This window comes from Carassius auratus, chromosome 16 (assembly GCF_003368295.1).
Source record: "Carassius auratus strain Wakin chromosome 16, ASM336829v1, whole genome shotgun sequence".
Taxonomy (NCBI): Eukaryota; Metazoa; Chordata; class Actinopteri; order Cypriniformes; family Cyprinidae; genus Carassius; species Carassius auratus.
Window position 1 is genome coordinate 26,108,006 of NC_039258.1, and position 23,949 is coordinate 26,131,954.

At 36.1% G+C, this 23,949-nt stretch overlaps 1 protein-coding gene across 1 annotated transcript in view; it reads left to right on the top strand.

Annotated features, from left to right (window-relative positions):
- Positions 1-19,702, top strand: part of si:dkey-12j5.1 (probable assembly chaperone of rpl4) — a 77,325-nt gene extending 57,623 nt beyond the window's left edge. Inside the window, exons 9-11 of the mRNA XM_026284883.1 lie at positions 1,671-1,724; positions 3,636-3,749; positions 18,726-19,702. Of these exons, the coding sequence (XP_026140668.1) occupies positions 1,671-1,724; positions 3,636-3,749; positions 18,726-18,914 (357 nt within the window). The 3' untranslated portion in view covers positions 18,915-19,702. The remainder of the gene's footprint in view (positions 1-1,670; positions 1,725-3,635; positions 3,750-18,725) is intronic.
- Positions 19,703-23,949: the final 4,247 nt, after the last annotated feature.

Genomic DNA, 23,949 nt, shown 5'->3' on the forward strand with positions numbered 1-23,949 from the left:
TTCCAAAAGGCTAAATATAAGTGAAGTTTTTAGCTCCCAGTGGCAGCCATGTTGCCTTTGATAAACAGTGCGACTATAAAATTCGGGTGCGAAAGTATGTGTGTATTCTGCGTCCACACAGCCTGGCTGGGAGTATAAATTCTCCTGCACGCAGTCAGTCTTTCTGCCATGCACAGTCGCTCGCACGCACACACAAAAGCAGATACAGATAGGCGGGCGAGTGTGGTTGTGCTAGATTGGAATTGTCAGGGGTGTCACATTAAATGTGCTATTATTAAGTCCAGGCTGAATTTTATGGCCTTGCAGGATCGTAAATTGGTTGGTCAGTCCCTTAAATTACGTATCCATCGAGCGATGTGCTCTATCCGTCCTCACTTTTCTCCTGCTTTACTTTCTCTTTCTCTCCCCCCCCCCCTTTCAGCGCGTACATACACGAGAGCTTGATCTTGACTCTGTGGCCCTGGTTGAAATGGATGGCGTGTGTGTGACGGGACGAGGGCAGAGCGGGATGCTGAGAGTGGCTGACATCTGAGTTCAAAGAGGCTTTAGGGGTCACCATGGCCCCCGGCCAAAGCCGTGACCCTCCTGAGGGAATAACAAGAGTGGCTGTCTCAGTATATCGATTAGGAGAAACTTACAAGGAGCTTTAGTGCATTTTAAAAGTTGGGAAGTCTAAAAATCGCACTCTGTAACAGATCTGAATGTTTTTGTGGAGGAAAAATCTGCAATTGCTTTTGTGAACTAGAAAATCAATGTACAGTACAGAGTTGAGTGTTAGCTTGGGTCACATCGTACGATTGTCATGATTCATAAGTGCTGTGCAGTTTATTAAAGCTCTCATCTGTATTTGATTTGAAGCTCAAGGACTTTGAGATGATGTGTCTTAATGGCCCAATATTTGGCTTTAACTGACCTTGTCTATCAGCTCTTGATCTGCTGTATTGATGACGCTTAATTAAAACACACTCTGGGTGAATGGGTTAAGCTGACAGCGGATAGATCAATAACACCGATCAGGGAAATGAAGATCTCAGGCTCTCAAAGGAGAGATAAAGATGGTGTTTTAACAAATTAACATAAGAACTGAGGTGATAAAGCAGTAAAAAAAATCATTAAATTATAAGCACTTTTCACTCCCTTGAGAACCGGCTAGCAGAGCGCAATTAACACTTCATCAAAGTTTAGCAAAAAGAGTGTTGTTGACCAGAAGCCAAACATAAACAGACTTTACTGATCCAGTTATTACATTTGACTATGATTTAGATTATTGGCAAATCTCAATAAAACCCACTGCGAGGTTCCCCCCAAATAAAGCAATTGTATTCTTCAAGGCTATTTTTAGGACCATTATAATTTTTGTTCCGTGGCACACAATTCTCATTACCATAAAGCAAAAAAGATGTATCTGTTTAAATTTCATTTCTAAGGCTGTATAGCAAAATGTGACCATTATGTATAATTTATGCTAATTTAATAAAAATCACTGTTAAATATAATGGAAAATGCTAGATGCATGCTGGGTGGTGTGCTTAATGATGTCGAAATAATGTTACAATGCAGTTTCTTTTTATGCAAAAATAACTCTTGAGCAGTTTATTTGGACTTAATATCAGTTCACTTTCCAGTTACATGTCATATTTCACTAAAGAAGAGCTGTTTTCTTTTTCCAGATGGCCACAGAGGTGTTGGAGGATCTTCTGGAGGAGGATGACGAGGTTGTGGAGGTGTGTGTTAAGTTTTTTTAAATGGTAGAAGTACTTTTACTCATTTCACAAGTTTAGCCAGTTGTAAAGAGTTTGATTAATCCTAAATAAATCATAAAGGACAATAAATGCCTTCTTATAACTTATAAGGTTTTTGTTTCTGGTTGTTGTAGTATCAGGCCTATTTTACCGGTTCTGCGTGGTAGGATGTTTGACACCTGCATTTGATGCATTGCTCACTGTCTCAGACAGCTGGATTAATAATATATAGCGCTGTATCCTGCTGAAACAGTAGTTTATTTGTGTGAAAGTGCTTTGGTCTTCACTTTACATTATTAGCCATGGAAATTACACAGTGCTGAAACTGAGATACTGGAACATTGTATTTTGACAGACCAGCACACACACACACACACACTTGTTGATGGGGTTTACGGGGACTCAACATATACGTAATGGTAGAAACTGTATTTTTTTTATAACAAAAAAAAACACTACTTTTTTTATATTGGAATTTTGGTTTGCAAAACAGTTGGTTTAATAGTTTTCCAACACCCTAATGTTACATAAATGATGGTTTGCAAAACCATCAAAAGCACAAAAAGCACCATTAAGCTAGAAGTCATTCTGATCTCTTCTTCAGACTTGTTTAAAAATAACTTGTACAGTACAAAACAACCTCCTGAGTGTTGATGCATAGTTAATGAGCAAAAGTGAAGCCAATATGTGATTTAAAAATGAATATGAAACTTGTGACTTTAAAATATTTGATTGCATTTCATTTAATTTTATTTAGATTTTTTTTAGACCCAGTCCTTTTAGCTATTTTAAAAAGTCCTTTGATTCCCATCCTTAGTCTAAGCACTAGTCCCACTCTCTCTCTCTCTCTCTCTCTCTCTCTCTCTCTAATGAATATCTGACAGATTGAGAGCGCTTACAGAGTGTTCTGAGCATTCGGCTCAGGAGAATCAGAGTGTGAAAGAGAAAGAGACACAGAGAGTGGGAGTGAGAGATGTTTGAACTCTCTGTGGTGTGTTATTGAGACATCAGAGGAGGGTATAGAGTGTAACAGTAGGTGATAAAGTGAAGAGCACTTCAACACAGCACAACAAAAACATGCACACACACACCCTTCCCCACAGCCCATTTGCGTCTGACTTCTCATTTTTCAGGATACAAACAAAGCTGCCCGATTGTTTGTTTCTCCCTCTCTGTTTGCTGCAAAATAAGGTTATTTTAATCCTGCCCGAAATCAAATATTTATAGCGCTGACGGAGTGCACAGGAAGTGCTTTAGGTTTGTTTTGTTAATTACAAGAGGCTGGCAGGCTGACTGTCTCTGCCTACTACTTTTATGTCATGTGAGAGTGGGGTAAGGTGTGCCAGATGTTACATAATTTATCCTATAGGCCAGTGTTTCCGAACCCTGATCCTGGAGTAACTCCAACACTGCACATTTGGAATCAATGGGGAATATGGAGATGATTTGCATTTCAAATGAAAGTATGATTAGAAAATAAATAAATAAATAAATTGGTATAAGAATGTGTAACCCATTTCGCAAAGTCTGTTTGTTGCACATTATTCACATTTTAATAAACCAGCCAGGAAAAGGTTTTAATAATCAAAAATGCAAAAATAGTCAACATTTTATAATGGTAATAATATTTGTAATAGTATTACCTGCATTATTTTGAAAAAAAAACTTTAATTTTAGTTAAACCACAGACGCAGCTTACCCCAAAAACAATTTGGTTTAATAAAACTGTCAATAATTTTTAGAATTTTTTTAGCAAAATAATCAGCATTTTTGTACAATGTTTAAACACGTACACACACGCATGTATTTATACAAAAGCCTTTTTTTTTTATTATATATCAATTTTTTTATTTCATATACTTGTTTGTGTATTTTCTCTTCTTCCGGTTTCAGGTGTGGTATCTGTTGGGATGGCTGTTTTATTTGCAGCTGGACAAACAAGATTTGACAAACAACGATGTGAACTTCAGAAAATCAGCTTGGACGTACCTTAGCAAGGCCAAAAAGGTACAGCTCCCACACACACATACACACACGGTTCTTTTGGAAATGATGAGGCCATCTGATTTCATCTTGGCGTAGTTTTCATTCTCCCCCACATACAGTGCACACACACACACATTTTCTACCTGGCTGATTTCTCCACTCCTCCCTTGGTCCCTTCTCATTTTTTCCATCTGTCATGGCTCTGTCAGCATGCCTACAGCTCTTCGTCTACTGTGAAATTTCTCAAACTCTGCTGGTGTCCGAGTGCTATAGAAATGGAAAATGAAAGGCAAAGTTTGAAAGAAAACGAGAGTGGGAATAGCTTTCAGGTTGAGGTATCACAATACCAATTTTTTTTTTTTTTTTTTTTACCAAGCCCTGTCCTTTCTTCTTTCTCTTCCTCCTCCCCATTTCCATCTCTTCCTCGGGCTTTTCCCTGTTACTGGACTTAGGTTCTCTCTGAAGAAACCTTTGGTGACTTCATGTAGTTTCTTCTGTTGCTCTTCCATCGCTTTCTCTCTCTACATCTTGCTCGTTCTCTGATGGATCGGTCGTCATTCATCCTTCATTTCCTCTGCTTCACCTTGAAGCCTTTTGTTTCCTTCTCATTTTTAATCATTTAAATTTAGGGAAAGACCATGGATCCACACCTGTTGTCTCACATATACCTCTTCTTGAGACTCTAAGACATGGACTTTCATTGCTTAATGGTATTGCAGAATGCACTATTGATAATTAGTTATTGCCAGCCAATAGCAAAGCAGGAGAAATCTATCTCAGTACTCGTATCGATCCTAGAGGCTTTTCAAGGTCTCAGACATACGTAAACCTTCAAATTAAAACCGCTAGACGAGACGTCATACAAACTCTGACCCTGTCTCGGCACCCAGCACTGTCCTTGTTTTAACCTCACTAATAAAGTAAGTAACAGTTGCGGGTATACATCTAGAGAAGTATGATAGAATAGATAAAATGCATTATTTTAATAGTACATTAAATTTGTTTAGTCTTTTATGCCTATCTGTTTAATTCTTGCACTTCTTTGTCATCCATTTAATCATCTGCTTATTTGTAATCTGTGATAATAAGAGGGCTTGGTGTTTAATATAGTGGGTTTGGGATTTTTTTATGTTTTAATCAAAGTTTGGAAGTAAAAATATAAAATTATAGAAGAAATAATGAACCTGTTGTCTTTAATTTGAGAGTCATTTAAGAGTATCTCTGCATCTGCAAAATCTTGAAAGACTTCCTAATGTCTTTGGAGTTTGTCTACTATTTAAATCTGTGAAGAAGAATCTTTGTTTGTGCTGCCTTATACATTTTTTAAAAGGAAATTTGAGAGTGAAATTTAGCTCATGAGCACAAAATATGTAAATAAGGCCTGAAAGTCACACTGTTGGCTTTGGTTCAGACTTGTGAATATTTGATTACGTTCGCTAACGTCTCAATTATTCATCTGCTCTTTAATCAGTGCCCCATATTGGCCAAGCTTTTGTTAGCTATGTCATTAATATGGCCATAATAAAGCAAACAGTAATAATTTATTAATTAGCCTTTTAGAAGGTCATTTCTCTGCACTGTGAAATATACTGTCAGTTATGAATGAGTTGCCAGCTTATTGCTTGGTATAAAACGTGATAACCTTTCAACTTTGAGTAATGGTATCACCTAAACTCTTATTAAATCTGATGATCATGTACACGTTTTGACCTTTTAGAAGAGAATATTTCAGTGGCATCATAAAGAGCCTTATTTTCCAAACCATTTCTCTGTAAATGGGAATAGTTGAAAATTTCTTGGAAATTTGCTCAGCCCCAGGCAATCCAAGATGTAGATGAGTTTGTTTCTTCATCAGACAGAAACCAACTTGGTGAAATATAGCATTACATCATTTGCTCAACAGTGCATTCTCTGCAGTGAATGGGTGCCGTCATAACGAGAGTCCAAAAATCTGAAATCTCGTAGGACATACACATTGTGCTCTGCTGTGTCTTTTTAAAAATGGATCTGGATTTTTGGTCCATACAATGTTGGTTCAATGTCGAATTGAACAATTGCTCACACTGAATGGACAAAAGTAGTTTAAACATCTTAAAATGATCTTATTTGTTTCATAGGAGAAAGTCAAAATATATAAAACAAAATTATTTAAAGGCGTTTTGTCTTTTTAAACTTTAGTTAGTCTGTAATGTTGCTGTTTGAGCATAAAAAAAGATTAGCAAAGTTAAAAAGCTGAAAGTCCACTTCAAAAGAATATATTTTATGTAACAGAAATCACTTTTCAAAAATTACAACGTATGACTTGTTCGGACCACAACGCATATTTTCTGGGATTTGTGACATCACTAAAGGCAATAAGTGTTATCACTTTGTCGGAGACACACCAGCTTTCCCAACGCAGATGAGATTAGAGTGCTTACAATCATCCGGGTGTAAATCACATTCAGATTGATTTGATTTTGACAGTATTTACACTGAAGCTGTCAGACAGCTATGGTAAGGGGCATGACATTTCTCGACCAGGAGCCGAGTGCCCCAGCTAACCAATCACAGCACTTTCCGTATTTCAGAAGCGGGCATTAATTTGATTCAGGAACTCTTCAAGCTGTTCATGCCAGACGGGACGGGAGAGAGGTGTTGTGATAATGTAAGAGTTAGAGGGTTAGAGTCTGTTCTAGTACACCCCCTAAACAAAATCAAGACTTTGTAAAAGTGCATAAAAGGACCCCTTTAATGCATGCATGCATACATGCAGACATATCCCCCATATCTAAAATGGAGACTTTGAAAGATTACGTTGTTAGCTGTTGCCCATCTGCTGGGGGTTTAATCTTCAAACGTATTTCCATATATTTGGAATTCTTCAGTTTAATGCCTCAGCTTTAGTGATCATTAGCACTTTGCTGTGGAATTGATGGCTCCTGAGCTAATCTCTTGATTACAGCCTTGATTTTTCTCCTGAATCGATTGATTTCCCCTGCTCCTCTGATTTTAATTAGCTTGTGGCTACTCTGCCTGCTGTGGATTTGTTTTCCATATCCGAGCTCACATTACTTTTTCTACCTTCATCCCATCCTTCTCTCGCTTCCTTACTCTCCTCTCGTTCCTCCGTCACAGTCTATGACTTCAGGCAGAGTTCAGATTCCGCTTTAGCCGCTATTCACTATTGATTTTCTGCCTTCTGCTCAATGTCCAACTCTTTACAGGTCCATTCCTCAATACCCACCTCTCCTCCCTCTCCATACCTCACTACCTCTCTTTTCTCATTCTTTCACTCGTGCCATTCCTCACTACCTCTCTTTACCCCCTCTATTCCTTGCTAACTCTTTTTTTTTTTTTTTTTTCTTGCTCTCTTGCTCAGTCCTTTTTTGTTTGCATGGCCCTGTTTATACCAGGAATTAACATCCATCTCACTGATTCAATCACTGGTGGTCAGGTGAGATTTACTGCTGCATATACATGGTCTTAAAGGATTAGTTCACCCAAAATTGAAAATGCTATCTCCCTTGTGTTGGTCCAGGCCTTCATGATTGTGGAACATGCAACACAAAACATTTTGAATAATATCCTGCACAGTGTTTTCAATGCAAATACAATGACTAAATCTTATGTAAAAAGCAAAGTCAAATACTTGGCCATAATGTGTTTCTGATTACATCCATATGTGATTTAGTGATCTAATCACTTGCAGTAGTTTCTTCCATAGTGCTTAAATATTTTGAATTCTTCAGTATTTTCACTTATTTATCTCCATTAGCTCTTTCTTCCTCTCTTCATCCCTCTGTACATCTCTTTTTATTCTTCATTACCTCTGTTCCTTTTCCTTTATTGATCTGGACAGTATTGATTGAGCCTTGAGTGCATGACCATATTTTCAGCCATTAATAATCTTACATGTAATGATTTATCATGCTTATGTTATGATGCATATGTGCTCCAGCCTCTTGCTTTGTGAATAGACAGTCACACTTTATCGATCCTCGAGGGGAAATTGAAGCAAGACAAATTCAGAAGGCATTTTATCAGCTTTTGTTCTCTGTGGCAATATAGATATTGTGTGTCACAATGTTACTGCAGCGTTATTGAAGCATCTCGCTCAGCCATGGGTGCAAAATGAGCAGTTTTGAGTCTTATTGCTCTGCCTGTAACTTACCATGGCAGCTCTTGAAATCACATCTAGCAAAACACTCGAAATGCACATTCACTTGAACACATACCTTGTGTGACCTCGAGGAACTAATATACATCTAAACAGTTTGTTAATTTGCGCAACTGTCTTCACACTCTTTTCACATTCTAATTAAACAAATTATGTTTCAGGTCTGCTGTTTTCTGAGTAAATCTAACATTTCCTGGAAGGGATGCAAGGGTGTTTTTAGACTTGACCAGTGCAGATTTTCTGTGTGATTTGACAGTTTTATGTGTATTTGTATGTATTTCCACACATGTATTTTAAATCCAAATACATATATATATTTTTTTTTATTATTATTATTATTTTTTTTTTGATAACCTATAAATGACTTGTATATGTAAATGTCGTAAGTTGTCAGTTTTTAAAAAATAGAATTTCTGAAATGTATACATCATCTAAAAGCTGAAACTGATAAATAAGCTTTCCAGTGATGTATGATTCTTTAGGATAGAACAATATCTGCCCTATATATAACTATTTGAATATCTGGAATCTGAGGGTTCAAAAAAATCTGAATTTTGATAAAATTGCCTTTAAAGTTGTCCAAATTAAGTGCTTAGCAATGCATATTGCTAATAAGAAATTAGGTTTTGATATTTATGGTAGGCAATTTAGAAAAATATCTTTATGGAACATGATCTTAATACTTAATATAACACTTAATACTTAACATACTTAATATCCTAACAATTTTTAGAATTAAAGAAAAATCAATCATTTTTACCCATACAATGTATTGTGCAACTTACTGTAAGACTGGCTTTGTGGTCCAGGGTCACATTTATACTATTTTGTCTAAATAAAAAAAATAGAAAAACTAAAAAAAAATGTTTTTAAAGGCTAGTGACTCTTGCATTATAATGTACAGTATAAAACAATCCAAAATATTCCATTTAATAGTGGTATTAAATCCTTAGTATTTTTAAAGATTGACTTCAAATGAATATTAGATAATGGCAATGGTCATCTAAACATTACAATTCAATATTGATCAATATATCACATTGTCTGATACACCAATCATTGCAAAAATATTTTATATTGACAGATAATATTTATTTATATTATAATTTTATGGAAACCAGCAGTAGAAAAACTTAGTAGTACAAACAAGAATATAAGAGTCTCTAAATCTAGTCACTGTCATGGTGAATGAAGCTGAAAATACTGTATGTGTAATGTGTCATTGTCAGTGTGTTTTTCTCCAGCAGTCTGGACCTCTCCCATTCTCTAGGTTCATTTTTAAAAACCCTCCATTCCAATTTTGTGTTTTATCTGTCAAGGTTTAGAAAGCATGTGGAATTTTAAACCACCAGCAAACAAGGGTTAGCAAACTACAGCTGAGCAAATCTTATTTATTTATATTCTGTATTGATTGCTGTGTTTTTTTAGCATAGCAATTGTAGACATTTGTTGCTACCAGGTTTCTTTTCCTCAGGTTTAAACATTGTGTAATCATCAAAGCCCATGTTTAGACAAATTGAGCTGTTCAAAGTTCAAATCCGGCTTGCAACATTTCAAAATTCCACACTCTCTTATCGCTTCCTGTTTTAAGTGTATTTATAAATGGAGAAAATGCACAAAAATAATAAAAATATCTTTTTCATGCAATTTCAAAAACTCTGTTGTAGTGTGTGCAATATTTGAGTTCACAGTGACTTTTAGATTGGTCATATGGAGAAAAAAAAAAAAAAATATATATATATATATAATATTCTTATTAATGCAACTGCATTCAAGTTTTTCAGTCAAGTGAATGATTTTTCTCTTTGTGTTTTGGTGTTTTATTAACATTTAAAGGAATAACTTACCCAAAAATAAAAAGTGTTTTATTTTATTTACTGGCTCAAAATTAGTTTTAAACCTGAATGATTATCTTTCTTCTGCTGAAGCCCCCTACAAATTCAATCTGAATCAACAACTGTTTGGTTACCCACATTCTTCAAAATGTTCTTTTTCTTTTTTCTTTTTCTTTTTAAGTTCAGCACAATAAATAAATTAATACAGGTTGGGCCAACATTTGAGTGAGTAAATAATGACAGAAATAAAAATTTAAGGTGAACTATCCCTTTAAATGGGGTCATATGATGTTCTTTTAAAGATCATTATTTTGTGTTTTTGGTGTAACAGAATATGTTGACATGCTTTAATATTAAAAAATCACAATATTTTTCAAATACTGTACATTATTGTAGGTCCTCTGTGCCCCGCCTCTCTCGTGAAACGTGTCGTGTCGTTTTTTTCTACAAAGTCCCTCTTTCCGACTAGTGCAGTTTGCTCTGATTGGCCAACTGACCCAGTGCGTTGTGATTGGCCAAACACCACAAGCACTGGTCGGAAATGTAACGGCCCTTTCCATAATCGTGCGATTCATCTTTCAAAATAAATGTAAATACAGTAAATAATGTCCTTAGTTTTACCATCAGTTCTCAAAGGGGAACAGAGTCACGTGACAGACACAGTGATGAAGCTCGTATGTGTTTGCAGTACACAAGCCACGGACGGATAAAACAGCTGACTCCACTGTGATGTGACCCTGTCTCTCTCCCACACACGCGACGCGCAAAACTCTGCATTTGAACATTCAATAGCAAATGCTTAAACTAATAACAAAACATACTCATCTGTACATTAGCTGATTCAGAAGCATGCAAATGATGTACAAATGATGTACTTTTTGTGATTGCAGTGTCCTGTGAGAGTAACTCTACTGCTGAGTTAACCCTGATGTGAATGCATGTGGCGTTGTACAGTATATTGAGACAGCATCGCCAGAACTGCAGCTGATAGAATGTGCGCTGTAGCACGATGCTAGCCTATGATATTTCTTCAAAAGCAGATCGTGGAGACATTTATATCATCCACAGTCAAAAATCATCATATTGCAAACCCCTACTTTTAAGAATAGACTGATGCTTTATAAATGAACTCTACAGTCTGTTTTCTTGTGTCTCCGCGCTCCCAGTTGAATGAATGAGATCAGCCGAGCATCTTTTAGAGTGTAATTTTGTTTTTTGTTTTTTTTGGGCATTTTATTTGTTCTCTTAGATCAGGTCTGGGGTTTGATGTATTAAGAGCTGTTCTCATCTCTTGATATAGAAAGTTGCTATCACTGCGCTCGTAGAGAAATCACTTCTGGTAGGCACGAGCACATACAGGATTGGAGTCACTTATTTCATCACTACTAAATCATAATCATACTAAAACTATATTTTATATTCTTTTGTTATCTGCATCTGTCTCTGCCCTTTTGGGACTATTTTCTTGCTTTGATGCACAGTGTTTGAAAGCAATTTTTTATTTTTATTTTTTGCGATTTTGATAACGTGTCTTGTAAATGTGTCTTTTATTTTTTCTTTAACTGCACATAATTACTTAAGTATTCAGTCAGCAAGATTCGAATTACAGTAACTGCTCTGATGAATCCCATGAGTCTGTTCACTAAAATACTTTTTTGTGGTTTAGGAATGCATCCTTGAATCATTTAATCATGATTCAGGTTTTGATCAAAAATGTTTTATTAGAGGTAGAACCAAGAAATGAAATGGTCCTTCACAGCTCATACTCAAATGCTATTTGACTTTAGTGAATTTGACTCAAATGCTATTTGATTCGAGTTAATTGGTTTGTTCAGAAGATTCATGTGAATAAACAATAAACAAAATCATATCCTGCAAAGTCACAAATCAGGTAAAAAAATTATTATTATTTTATTTAATTTTTTTGCAGTCACACTGTATTTTAGCTGTACAGGAAGGAAAAGAGGAAAGGAAAGAGTGTGTTTGTGTGTGTGTGTGTGTGTGTAACCTGTGCGGATATAAATGACTATCTGTCAGCTGGACAGTAAGGTCAGATGTGGATCAGAAATCGGTCCAGCCCAGCAGTTCATCAGAGAAGAGAGGCACAGAACAAGAGTGAGAGATACGGCCTGAAGAGAGTGATTTAAGGACAGTGGGAGGAGTCCTTGATGGTAATCTGAATGATGAAAGAAGGCAGAGAAAGAGGGAAGGACAGGCACGAACACAATCACATTCATTGCTTTCAGCACACAAATGCACACTATGGGACCAGTGAACTTCTGCTTTGTATTTGGAACTAGTCATACTTGGATACTTAGATGCTAGTTTGATTATATATTTTATAGCATTAAACATTCTAAGATTATTTTTTTCTAAATAAAACATAGCATTTTCTTTATAAAATACAAATGTAAATATTGTAAAATATCTCAGCAGTCTTACCTAGGTTTAAAAATGAGTGGATGTACATACAAAAAAGTAGTGTATACAGTAAATGCACACGTGTTTTTATGTATAATTTACCTAATGAATAACTCTAGATCCAAGTGAAAAAAAAGAAATATATATACTGTATTAATAACATATAGCATATATGTGTTATATAAATATTATAAAATATGATAATAATATTATTTAGAAGCAAATGTACATGTGTGTGTGTCAGGTTTAGACTGAATTCTGAGGACCATTCAATGGCATGTATGTGTGATTTATTTTTATAAATTAGATCTAAATCACTGCTTCAAGTGTGTGTTCACTTTTCCTCTAAAGTAAGAATTATAGATTTAAAAGAGATAAAATACAAGAATGATATTCTTAGTTAATTAAATTGTTGTTATTGTTAATCAGTTCTTCTCAGTTCTTATATTTAAAATCTCTTTTACAAGAGTGACCTGGCCAAGAAGGCAGCAATAAATAGTAAAAGTATACAGTTATACAATATACAACAAAAACATAAAAAACACAGTCATAAATCACAACAACAATTTACCAAAGTATAAAACATGTTATTTGTTAAAAGTAGCTTAAACTCATTTAGTGAGGGTAACATGGTAAGCTTTTAGGGTATCCTGTAGGTATTTCCAAGAGGAGGTGGCATTATATTAATGCCAATTAAATGTATTTCAGGTCATTTATTTTCTGCTGAAATAAGTGAGAATCAAGTAATGTCTAAGGCAGGGGTCATCAACTATATTTGTCAAAGGGCCAGAATTTTTCTCTGCAGACACTGTAAGGGCCAGATACTCGTAATATAAAATAAAATTCGAATTGTAAAGTAATATGTAATTATTTGATATACTAATTCTAATTCCAAATTTGTTATTTTTTTTACATATTACCTGTACTGCAGCGAGCCACCAGGGGGTGATAGCGATATTTTATCCTTCATATTTGTGAGGCTGTCTCATTGTGTGTCTCATTTGCTTTTTTTCTCATTAGATTTAAAAATAAATAAATATGAAACGGACCCGAATATTCGTTCGGTGGGTTGGTATTCGATTTGAAATTTGACATTCGAATCAGGGTCGGCGCCACGAGGGGGCCCCAGGGGGCCTGGCCCGGCCACCTAGGTTACTGTGCCCCCTCACCTCTAGTCAGCACACCACCTTCAGGCCGGCGACACACTGGATGCGTGGCGCAAGCGTCTCAGTAGCGTGGCGTGTTGGTTTTTAAATCGGCTCCCATGTTAACAGGTTAGAGCTTACAGACCGCCTGCGTGAGACGCGCGTCTCAGGCACGGCTCGGAAAACGCGTGCATGCTAGAAATAGAACCGACGCCTATTTTTACCGCGACATGCGCGCGTGCTGGAAGCGTTTCCAGGCAAAATATAATAGGAAAATGTGTTTATATGTCATTTTGTACACAAATACATATGAATTCCTGATATTTTGATATTTGAAAGTCTATAGGTTGACATGAATTCAGATATAAATGTAATTTAAAAAATAAATAGTAAATATCGATTTTCAAATATTGCACCTGTCAAACAATCTATTTCGCCGACAGTGTCCTTTATCAGTCCTTGTTAGCTCTATTGAATATCCACACCACAGAGAAACAGATGTTTTTTGTGTATGGGTATGTGGTTTTTCTTCAGTCGCAAAAGCGTGTGTGAAATTTATTTTTGTGCTTGTTCCCAAGCGAGTATGATGGCCATAGCAGAAGATTGCAGACTCTTTTCCACTTTTACAAACACACACACACACCATCACCACCTCCAGCCAATTTTCTTCAGCAAAGACCTTCTTCCCACAGACAGAGCTCCTCTGCAAAGCTGCCATTTCAAAACATACAATACATCAGTGGAGAAGGTAGAAGTCTTGGATAAGGGAGGGATTGCTTGCAAAAAGGTGGAAGATCGTATTCAGCTGTTGCTTCCTCCAGGAGGAACATTTCCACTGTGTACATGTTTGAGAGCTTATTAGAGACTATAAAGATGAGGGGATTGAGTTGGTGATGGGTGAACTGTGGGTTTGTGGAAGGTGTTTTTGACACTGTGTGTGTGTGTGTGTATCAGTGGCTGATGGAGTGTAACTGTTATCGGGACTGGAGATCAGGTCTCAGTAATTACAGGGTGGAACTCCAGATGGTGGCTGTTGCTGAGGTAACACATTAACTGGAGCGCCGTCGTCCTCTAGACTGATTAAATAAACACAACTCAGATCTGTGAATCCAAATCACAGGAGTGTGGCACAAGTTTGGTTATTTACATGCAGAAAGGTTGCTTAGAATGTGCTTGAAAATCTTTCCATCTATCCATTTATCTGTTTGTCTGTCGGTCATTCTATCATTCTGTTGTGCATATTTGCAATGCATTTATATGTTTATATACAGTTTAATGCACTGCAGTTCCCCCCCCCCTTTTTTTTTTTGAATGATTTGTTCTGATTTCTGTCTCCCCCGTTCTCTTTCCTCTCCAAGCTCTATCACTCAAACACTCACAAATTGCAGTCACTTTTCAGGTGACTAATACCAGTGAGCTAATGAATACGCTTTACAAAACACAATTTAAAACGTTCCTTTTTATTATAACACTTTATGTAAGAGCTTAAAATTACCAGTACTGATTTCTCATTTGTAAAGTGTGTTTTTATTCTCCAAATCAGGCATGTTACATTTACCTAGACATGTTGATCCTTTTGGTACGAACTGATCTATCAATTTGACTTCTGAACCTGGAATTAAATGTACAGTAATGTTTGCGATGTAGCTATCCACTCCAGTGATGCATTAAGCAGTATAGAAACAAATCATTCAAAGACATTAACATATTTCGGTCCTGTGAGCCAGTGTGAGTTTAATGTGTAAGTGTTGCTTTATCATCACAATTAACCTTGATATCCGGCAGTGAAAAGGCCCTACAGTACATGGACACACACATCAACGTTGTGTTAAAATGCCCTCATGGGTCTAACTAAACCTGGGTGTCCAACGGTTTTAATATTTGTGTGTGTGTGTGTGTGAAGGTCAGGTCTGTAAAGCAGGTAGGAGTTTCAGACTCTCCTGAGGTCTTATGATCGGTCCGTAAATGAGATCCCATGAGGCCCAGAGAGCCCTGTCGCCACTCGCTGTTGCTTAGCGACCGTTCCCACGGCTCTGAGGGTGATATAAGGGAGCAACGGGCTGCCCACTGACAGTATGTGTGTGTGAGATGACCTGGTTAGTCTGCGAGTGTGAAGGACTCTGTGGTTTCACTCCTGAGGGAGTTAAATAAGGTTCTGTGGTGCTAAAACTCATTAAATAAAAAGAAGGAAAGAGAGAAAAGAACAGCGAAGGAGAGGTTGATGAGTTGTGGGGTCACTTTCTTCAGGTTTTTAAATGACTACTCTTTCACGTATTAATAAGAAATGTGCTTTCTTAATTAAAGTCTGGTTGTTAGAGTAGCGTCTGCATGATTACAGTTCACTGAAGAGAGGGCTGTATCCCAAATGCGCTGCTAATACCTCATAAGGAGTGACCTTTAGAAAAAATAGTGCGCATTAGTCATTCTCGCATGACACTTTCTGAAAGTTGAGGAAGTTTGTGCGCTCTCTGCGTGGCTGTTTGACGGGGTGCAAGTCTGTCTGACGTTTGTGCTCTTTTTAGCTTTGCCATCATTAGCCGCATTTATATCACATCTAGCACTCACTGAATAATTCTTCAGGAACTTTCATTATTTTTACAATAAAATTAACTCAATTGATACATTGTTACTATTCACACAGTAACATGCAGATTACTTTTCATTTATTCTGATTATTTATCGTCCTGTACTAATAGTAATAAGTAATCACATGCATTATATAGAAATCCAGTCTTTTTTAATTAATTTGCTGCTTTTGTGGAAGGTGAGATTTGAAATTCTTTCTAACTTTGAGTTTTTCAAATAATAATACACAGTGTGCATACAGTTCAGTATTTCAGTCCTAAAGTAATAATTTAGGAATTTACATAATTGTTTTTCATTAAAATTGAGTATGCATTGATAAATTGATAGTGAAATGCATGTATATGACTTCAAAAAAATTTGTGCATAGCTAACTTTTTAATTTTAGAACTTATTTTAATTATTATGATTACTGTTTATCTTTTGTACCATGTACTGGTCATGATTTGCATTGAAACACTTGGAATTTGTCAAATAACAACACAGTGTGCATAACCAACGCTATCTCATGAGAATGTATTTTGCGCAAAACGTGGTTCTACAAAATGCACGTTAACTTACGTTTTCACAGGCACTAAAGCGAGCATATTTACAGTACATTTTAACGTACAAAACTGATGTACTGATGATACTTAAACTGTAATCTTTTCAGAATTACAAATTAATCCTTATGAATATTGAAATTGCAGCATTTAGGCTGCATTTCCACCAAAGCTTTTTTAGCCAGCTGAAAATGTTCAGCTGCAAGCGTTTGAGAGTGCAGCGTGTTTCCGTTGAAATGCTGTGGTTGCTATGATACAGAATATCCGCTTTAGGAATATGGTAGACGCATAGCGAATTAAATGTTTGCATTATCAAATGAAGCTTACGTAATACGAAATTATAACATTTTATTCTGTGTGATTTCTGCTGTCGTTTCAGAAAAGACATAACGTTAAACAAGACTACACTTTAAACCCTCAAAATAATTATCATTACTGCATTCCTTTAACCATTAATTATCTTGCAATATTTACTTTGTTTACCATGGGACACAAAAGGCGTTTTCTCCGACGTGCTGTGACTTACAGTAGAACTGAAAAAATACACCAAAAACGCAACATAATTATAAAAGGATACATTTTATTCGTGCGCTGTAATCCAAATCCTCAGAATCCATACGACTGCGAGGAACCGAACCAAATCAAAGACTTTTTTCAGTGATCTCAATCCTGAGCAGTGACTGTAAGCAGCAATACACTGACTCGCTCATTTACAAATTCAGAAATACAGAAGCTTTACGACAGGTTTACAGCAGAAAAATTCATCGTCACAGATTGCGACATGCCGTCTTTCTGGTGTCGTGTGTTTGACTTTGAATGAGAAATGCGTGCCTTCACAGAGTGTAACAGAATGATGATCTGGATAATATTTTCAGCGTTTAACAACTAAAATTCAGCTCTGCCCCTCACACAAACCTATTATATTCCACCAGAGAGGACTGTGGCTGCAATGTGTCATCATTCGGACTGCTTTTGATGTTTTTGCAATAAATAAATGTTTGGGATTGAACTTAACTGCCTGTCATCTTTTTCTTTACACTGTACATGTTTTTAAGGAATAGATATGTTTAGGTTTAGAGGTAGGAGGGGGATTAGCGACTGTGTCTTTAATACTATCTATAATACTATCGTCACTAAAATAGTCATTCTCTGCACTTTTTCAGTTTATCTTTTCATATTTGCTATAAAATGAGTAGGTTCAGGCTTGGGGGTTGGTTAAGGGATCTAAAATCTAAATCCCTTATCAATACAATTATAAAAAATGCATTGATATAAACATCTTAATGAAATAAAAGTTGTAAGCATATATATATATATTTTTTTTTTTTTTGGCTAAAAATGCATAGCATTTTTTTTACTTTGTAATACGTCCAAATTATAAATTTCATCAATAAAAACAAAACAAAAAAAATTCAATTATGTGCTCTTAAATGTTAGGTAAGAATAAACAATTATGAGAACAGGCTGGCATAACGTACTGCTACACTAATTATGATGTAATTTTAAGTGTTTCTTGTTGACATATTATTTAATGCATTATCAATTTGTTTGCAGTGAGTGCAGTCTTTATTTGGCGATTTTTTTTCCCCCCAGCTATCATTATGTTGAGCCTGCTTCATTTTACATCAGATTGCATGTATTTGTGCTGAAATTAACTAACTTTTTAAGCTTAATTGATTGATCATTAATTAATCATATGCATCTCTTTATTCACATTTGGTTGTTGCACTGAAACTGTAAAACATTCTGACATTAATTGTACTGATTCCCCTGCTGAAACAGGATGAAATCCCTAGCCAGCGTTCTTATATTAAGCAAAGGGAGAAAGTGTGGGGCGATATATTGTTTTGCAGTCACATGGAGAATTGCTTTTTTATCATGTTCTTTCGGGGTATATTTTACAGTGATAAGAGTTGAGACAGTGGGGGGATTGAATTCTCTTCCTTTCCTGGCAAGCACTCAGTCACTTGCTGAACAATTTCCCACTGATGCAGAGCTCGCTCCGTTTGCGCTTGGAAAGGAGTCACTAATTTGTGGAATTTGCCAGCTGACTTCGCTGGCACTGGACCTTCTCGAAGAAAGACGGAGGGAGAGAAAGATATCGTCCTTGAAAGATGGAGAAAAGAGGAGTTAGATAAAAGAGAAATATATAAGAGGAGAGAGTTCTGATTTAGTGGCAACTTGTTCACACTGCAAAGCATGCCAAGCCTGGAGTCAAAGCTGAGATTTCTCTTTACTCTCCAAACAAACACTGCCACCATTCCTCTGATAATAATTATAAGATGTGTTTTTTCTCTTTCTCTATTCTGCAGCTCTATGTGAAGCTTCGCTGTGAGGATGCACCCATGTTTGAGCATACGGAGCAGCTGTTAGCAGAGCTGGGTGGTGAAGATCATGGGGCTGATGATGATGATGATGATGAAGCTGGACCATCTGTAGACAACATTGAGGATGATTTTATTCAAAGCAGTGATGAAGAAGATGATGCCATGGATCACTGATTCACCGTTTTTCACTTGTTTATTCTTATTGTCATCCATGGACTCATCCAATCAGAATATTAAACTGAAAGCAGATGGTTAATCTTCACGGCTTCTTCTTTCTCTCTACCAGTTGCTTTATTTCTTCACTTCTATTTTAGTTTGATATGTCTGATTAAAGCTGGGATGTATTTTCTGTGCGCCATGTTTTTTTTTGCATGCTGAGACTGCGAACCATCAGGTCATCGGACAGACCGATCTGGACACTGATCAAGATTGTGTTTCATTTATATTTTACTATTTTATAAATGTTCCAAAGCGCTAATAGTATCCAAATAAAAACAATTCAACGTAAAGCCATTTCTAATTCCATTAAAAAGATATATCCAGATAACATTTTTCTTATTTTTATTTTCTTTTTTTAGATTTTTGTTTAGCCGTGTTATATGGATTGAGAAATGCATTGAGGAACTAAAGTTTGTTATAAAAACAAACCGCTAAATGCCAGTACAAGTTTATATCATCATATGATGATGATAATGGTGTGAAAACATTCTCATTCTGCCTTCATTATGACTTTAGCTCTTGTGTGAATATAATAAGTCATAATCCAGAATCTGCACAATGAGCCCCACTAGCTGGAAGACATTTCATCTCTCAACACACTTGAGTGTTTGTTATTCTCGTTCCCTTGATGAGGAACTTAAGGATCATTTTGGTTATGGATGTGCAAAAATAGTTTTGTTTATCCTTATGCAGACCCCAGAAATGTGTCATTATAATGCCACCATCACAATACATTATGATAATGAGCCTTGATGTTTGTTTTGTATTTTCCGATATTGTCTCTCAGCCTTCACAGAGAACCGTTTTATGTACTGCTTCAGTTTTTCCCATCAAATATTTCGGAGACACTAGAACAAGCCTCCTGAGTCCAAACGAGACATTTGGTTTCATTTTGTGAATCCAATGCAAATCTCATAATCCGATCACACGAGGCCTGTCAGTTCCCAGCCCTAATGAAGATTCTCAAGTTTTAATTAAGCTTATGGATTTTTAGCTTCTCGGAGATGGAAAGTCTGGGTGAAACATAGTCATATTTTGACTAAACCATCTTTTTTTTTTTCATTGTCCCATAAAACCATCATAACAACTTTTTTTTTTTTTTTAGGACACCTCTCACACCTTACAGAACTTTAATATATTTGATCAAGAACACACTAAAAACAGTGATATTGTGAAATAATTTTAAAATTAAAAAAAAATCTATTTGAATGCATTTTAAAATGTACTTTATTCTGTGTCGACAAAGTTGAATTTTTTGCAACCATTACTCCAGTCTTCAGTGTCACATGATCTTTCAGAAATTTGCTGCTCAAGAAACATTTATTATTACTATCAATGTTGAAAATAGTTTTAAATTTTATTGAAAGACAATTTTTGTTACAATTATTTTAAGACATAAAAGTATTTTAAAAATCTTATTGACACCAAATAGTATACAGAACAGTGTATAGTAGTTTATTACGCAAATAGACATATGTCTAGAGACATTATACAGTGTGTGTGCTGTATATTGCACTTTGTATAGTTGCTTTACAGTCGTCCAAGGCCACTGGGATTTTGAACACCTTAATTAGTTTTTAGCACAAGGCCTTTGATGGACATTTAACACAGAAAGAGCATGCTTTATTAAATCAATGGAAACAGCGACAAGAAGGGAAATGACAAAACAGAGCACAACTGTATGAATGAGAACCATTTATGCTAAAGCATGTCAAGGTTGAGATACCATATGAGTCCTGATAATTCAGTGATATGTTTAATATTTCCTGAAAGATGAATGAATGTGCTGGCTGCAGAACGAATGAAACCTCCTTTGTGTTTTGTTCTTAGACAGTGAAGGCCGTTATGGGAAGCTCCCTTACAGAAAATCACCAGAAAACAACAGCCAAATGGAAAGATCGATGATAAATTGGTCACCTGAATAGCAGGTCTAACTTGTAGATGTCACAGTGTCTGCACTTGTCAGGTTAGTCTCATTGATACATTTAGAGCCTATTTCCCTCCTGAGGGTCAAGATTACTCCTCTTTAATTATAAAGGCTAGTCATCCAACTACCCTCAGGGTTTGGCAATACAAAGCTTAAATATCAAAGGACTCGTCACTTTTTGATCATGACACTGTATGAAATCTAACATATTCAGACCAAACTAGATGCTGTTTACACCTTTATATTTGGTTGTCATCACTAAACAAATTAATTCTCACTTTCCAGCAGCTTTCCCGTATTTAGTTTTTTGAAAGAAAAATGTGATAACATGCAATGCCTCGTTGGTAATATGTTCATCCATCCATCACCTCATCCATCGAAGGGTCAATTTTACAATTGGGCTTTTAGAATAATGGAAATGTACTTAAGACGGCAACACATTTCTTCCACAAATGCAGTACACTTTGGTGGCCTATGACTTTTATAAAAGCAGTAAAAAGAAAAACATCATGTTTTTATTCTCTGATCTGTTAGATATGTATTAAAAAAAGGTTTTGGCTTCTTCTATATCATAGGATTTGACTTGACTATATCAAACAATTTAAACCAATGTAAACCCTATCACTGGCTTTAAACCAAAATTTAGCTACAACTGAAGGATTTAGGCTTAATTTGCAACTGATAAAACCCATTCTAAACTAGTTTTCACATATTATAAATATGTGATTTTGGTAAAAAGATTGCATAAATCTGTATGATGGACTACAAAATATAACAATTTGTATATAATTTAGGTTGACAGTCATGATTTTCTGAAGGTTACAGAGGGATGGTTCAACCAAAAATGAAAAATAGATTTTTTTTTAATTCTTTTGTTTGAAACCTGTATGACAATCAAACTAAATAAATTATTTTAAAGAAGGCTGGTAACCAAACCATTTTTTTGTTGAAAAAAAAAAAAAAAAATTCAGAGAAGAAAGGTATTTTTTTGGTTTTGATAAAATTTTGGGTGAATTATTCCGTTTAGCACCATTTGTTGAAAAAAACAAACAAACAAAATTAGGCCCTATTTTGTATCATATTCATTGAAAGTACCATTTGTGGTTTTCCCTATTACTCTTTACCACTACTCTACAGCTGTGGGTTATATAGAGGATTGAATAGAAAGGCAGAAGCACATTAATAACAACTCCAATGACTAATGAGAGCTCGGCTGGAGTAGGAGATATTTTTGGTTTTGAGTCAGAAACTCCTCTATGGCATACTGTATAGGGTTTTTACTGGCTGCACAGCCTAATACGCTAATTATAGTTTTTTTCCCTGGAACTAGATGAACATGAAGCTCATTTGTTAAAAGCAGAACTGCATTAAAAGTACAAAAGTACTTTATAAAGCTCCTCTAAAACTCAATTATGTACTGTACAGGTAATTAATGTTTTTGCTAAAAGGAACAGCCTTTGTAGATAAGGCGTTACTGTATGGACCTTAAATATTTTATTCATAGTGATGTCTTCTATGTAAAGTCAAAGCAGCTGATGTTGCCATCAGTTTTAATTGCAGACATGCTCTAGCAAAAACTGCAATAGCTTCATCTTAGCTCCTGGAAGGCATGAGAATGGGATTGAAAAGAGAAAGCAGAAATCTAATTATTCAGTCAAATGAAAGTACTCTTATTAAGCAGAAATTGTTCAGAGAGATTCTTTGTTTTGTTACAAACAGATAATCGCTCTTCAGTCTCCACAATCAAATTATGCTGCTGCTGTTGTTTATTCATCGCCTCAAGTTTTTAATTTAAAACTGCTTTTGTTTATAGCAAGGAGTCGAAATATTGATGGTAAGTTTAGATCAGTTCTTCTTAAGTTCAATTTAGCGAGCCGAAGGCGTCTCGAAGAAGTCAAATAAGTGATTTTGGGGCTCACAGCGTGCCAGAAGCTCTTCAAACTAAAGTAAGTGGATACAGATTAAACGGCTGAATTTCAAGTGCCTGTCAACCAGTCTGCCTTCCAAATAATCTGCCTCATCACTTTGAAGAATTCCCATTCAGCCGTGTGGGAAAATAATCTTGGAGTAAGGAGATCCTTGCTCAGATTAGCCTCTGGCGTACTGCAATCCTAAACACACGAATGGAAGAGAAGCCATGCTTTGGGAAGGTTTTTAAGGCAGTTTGTCCTCAAATAAGAGTAGATAGAGGGATTGTGCAAGTATAATCCAAGCACTATCATGAGCCCTCCTAACATTCTCCTTATCAGGGCTCAGGCTGCGCACACACGGAGGCTTTATTTCCTTACAGAATGAGAAAGAAACAAGTGTGACCAACATCACCGGAGGCGGCATAGGTTCCAGCCAAGCAGAACTTTCCAATTACCTCATACACGGGCATATAAACAGAGAGTTCGCTCTGTTTAAGCCAGCGAGTTCCTTAGAGATAAAGACAGATTCTAATCTCTGTTATTGTGTTCTTAACCTTCACTTTTCATGTTTTACTAGCAGTAATCCTCCACTGAGAGATGCCGATAACAGTGATAATGATGTACGAGCTAAATGCAACTTTAATGGCTTGTACCGAATGAAAAACAAAGGCTCAGATCTTCTGTTTCAAACTAAATGTCGGTCCTGTGTGGCTAAGTGTGCAGAAGCGCTAATTAGATTTATAGACTGAAGGGGACCTCTGAGACCATATGAATCATCTGTAATTTGATAGAAAATGTGATAAGGCTCACACAAACATCATATTTACATAAAATTTCCAAACCGGAAAAAAAAAACCAGCGAAGTCTGCAAAACAATACTGTTTCGAAAGCTTTTCAAAGCCATTTTTATCCAGGGTGCTGTCAAAGGATTCACTGTACGGTTCCTTTCCACATAACTCTCTCTCTCTTTCTTTCACTCAAGGTCTGTCTTTTCAAGGTTATAGGCAATTTCTGCATTCCCCCTCTAGTTCTGTGAAATCTGATATGGCCAAATCTGTCCCTGACCGATCTCAAGCGTCTGTGTGTTGTACATCAAAACAAGACAAGCACTCGCTGACACTGTCCATGAGTCATTGCTCGCACAACCTCTCTG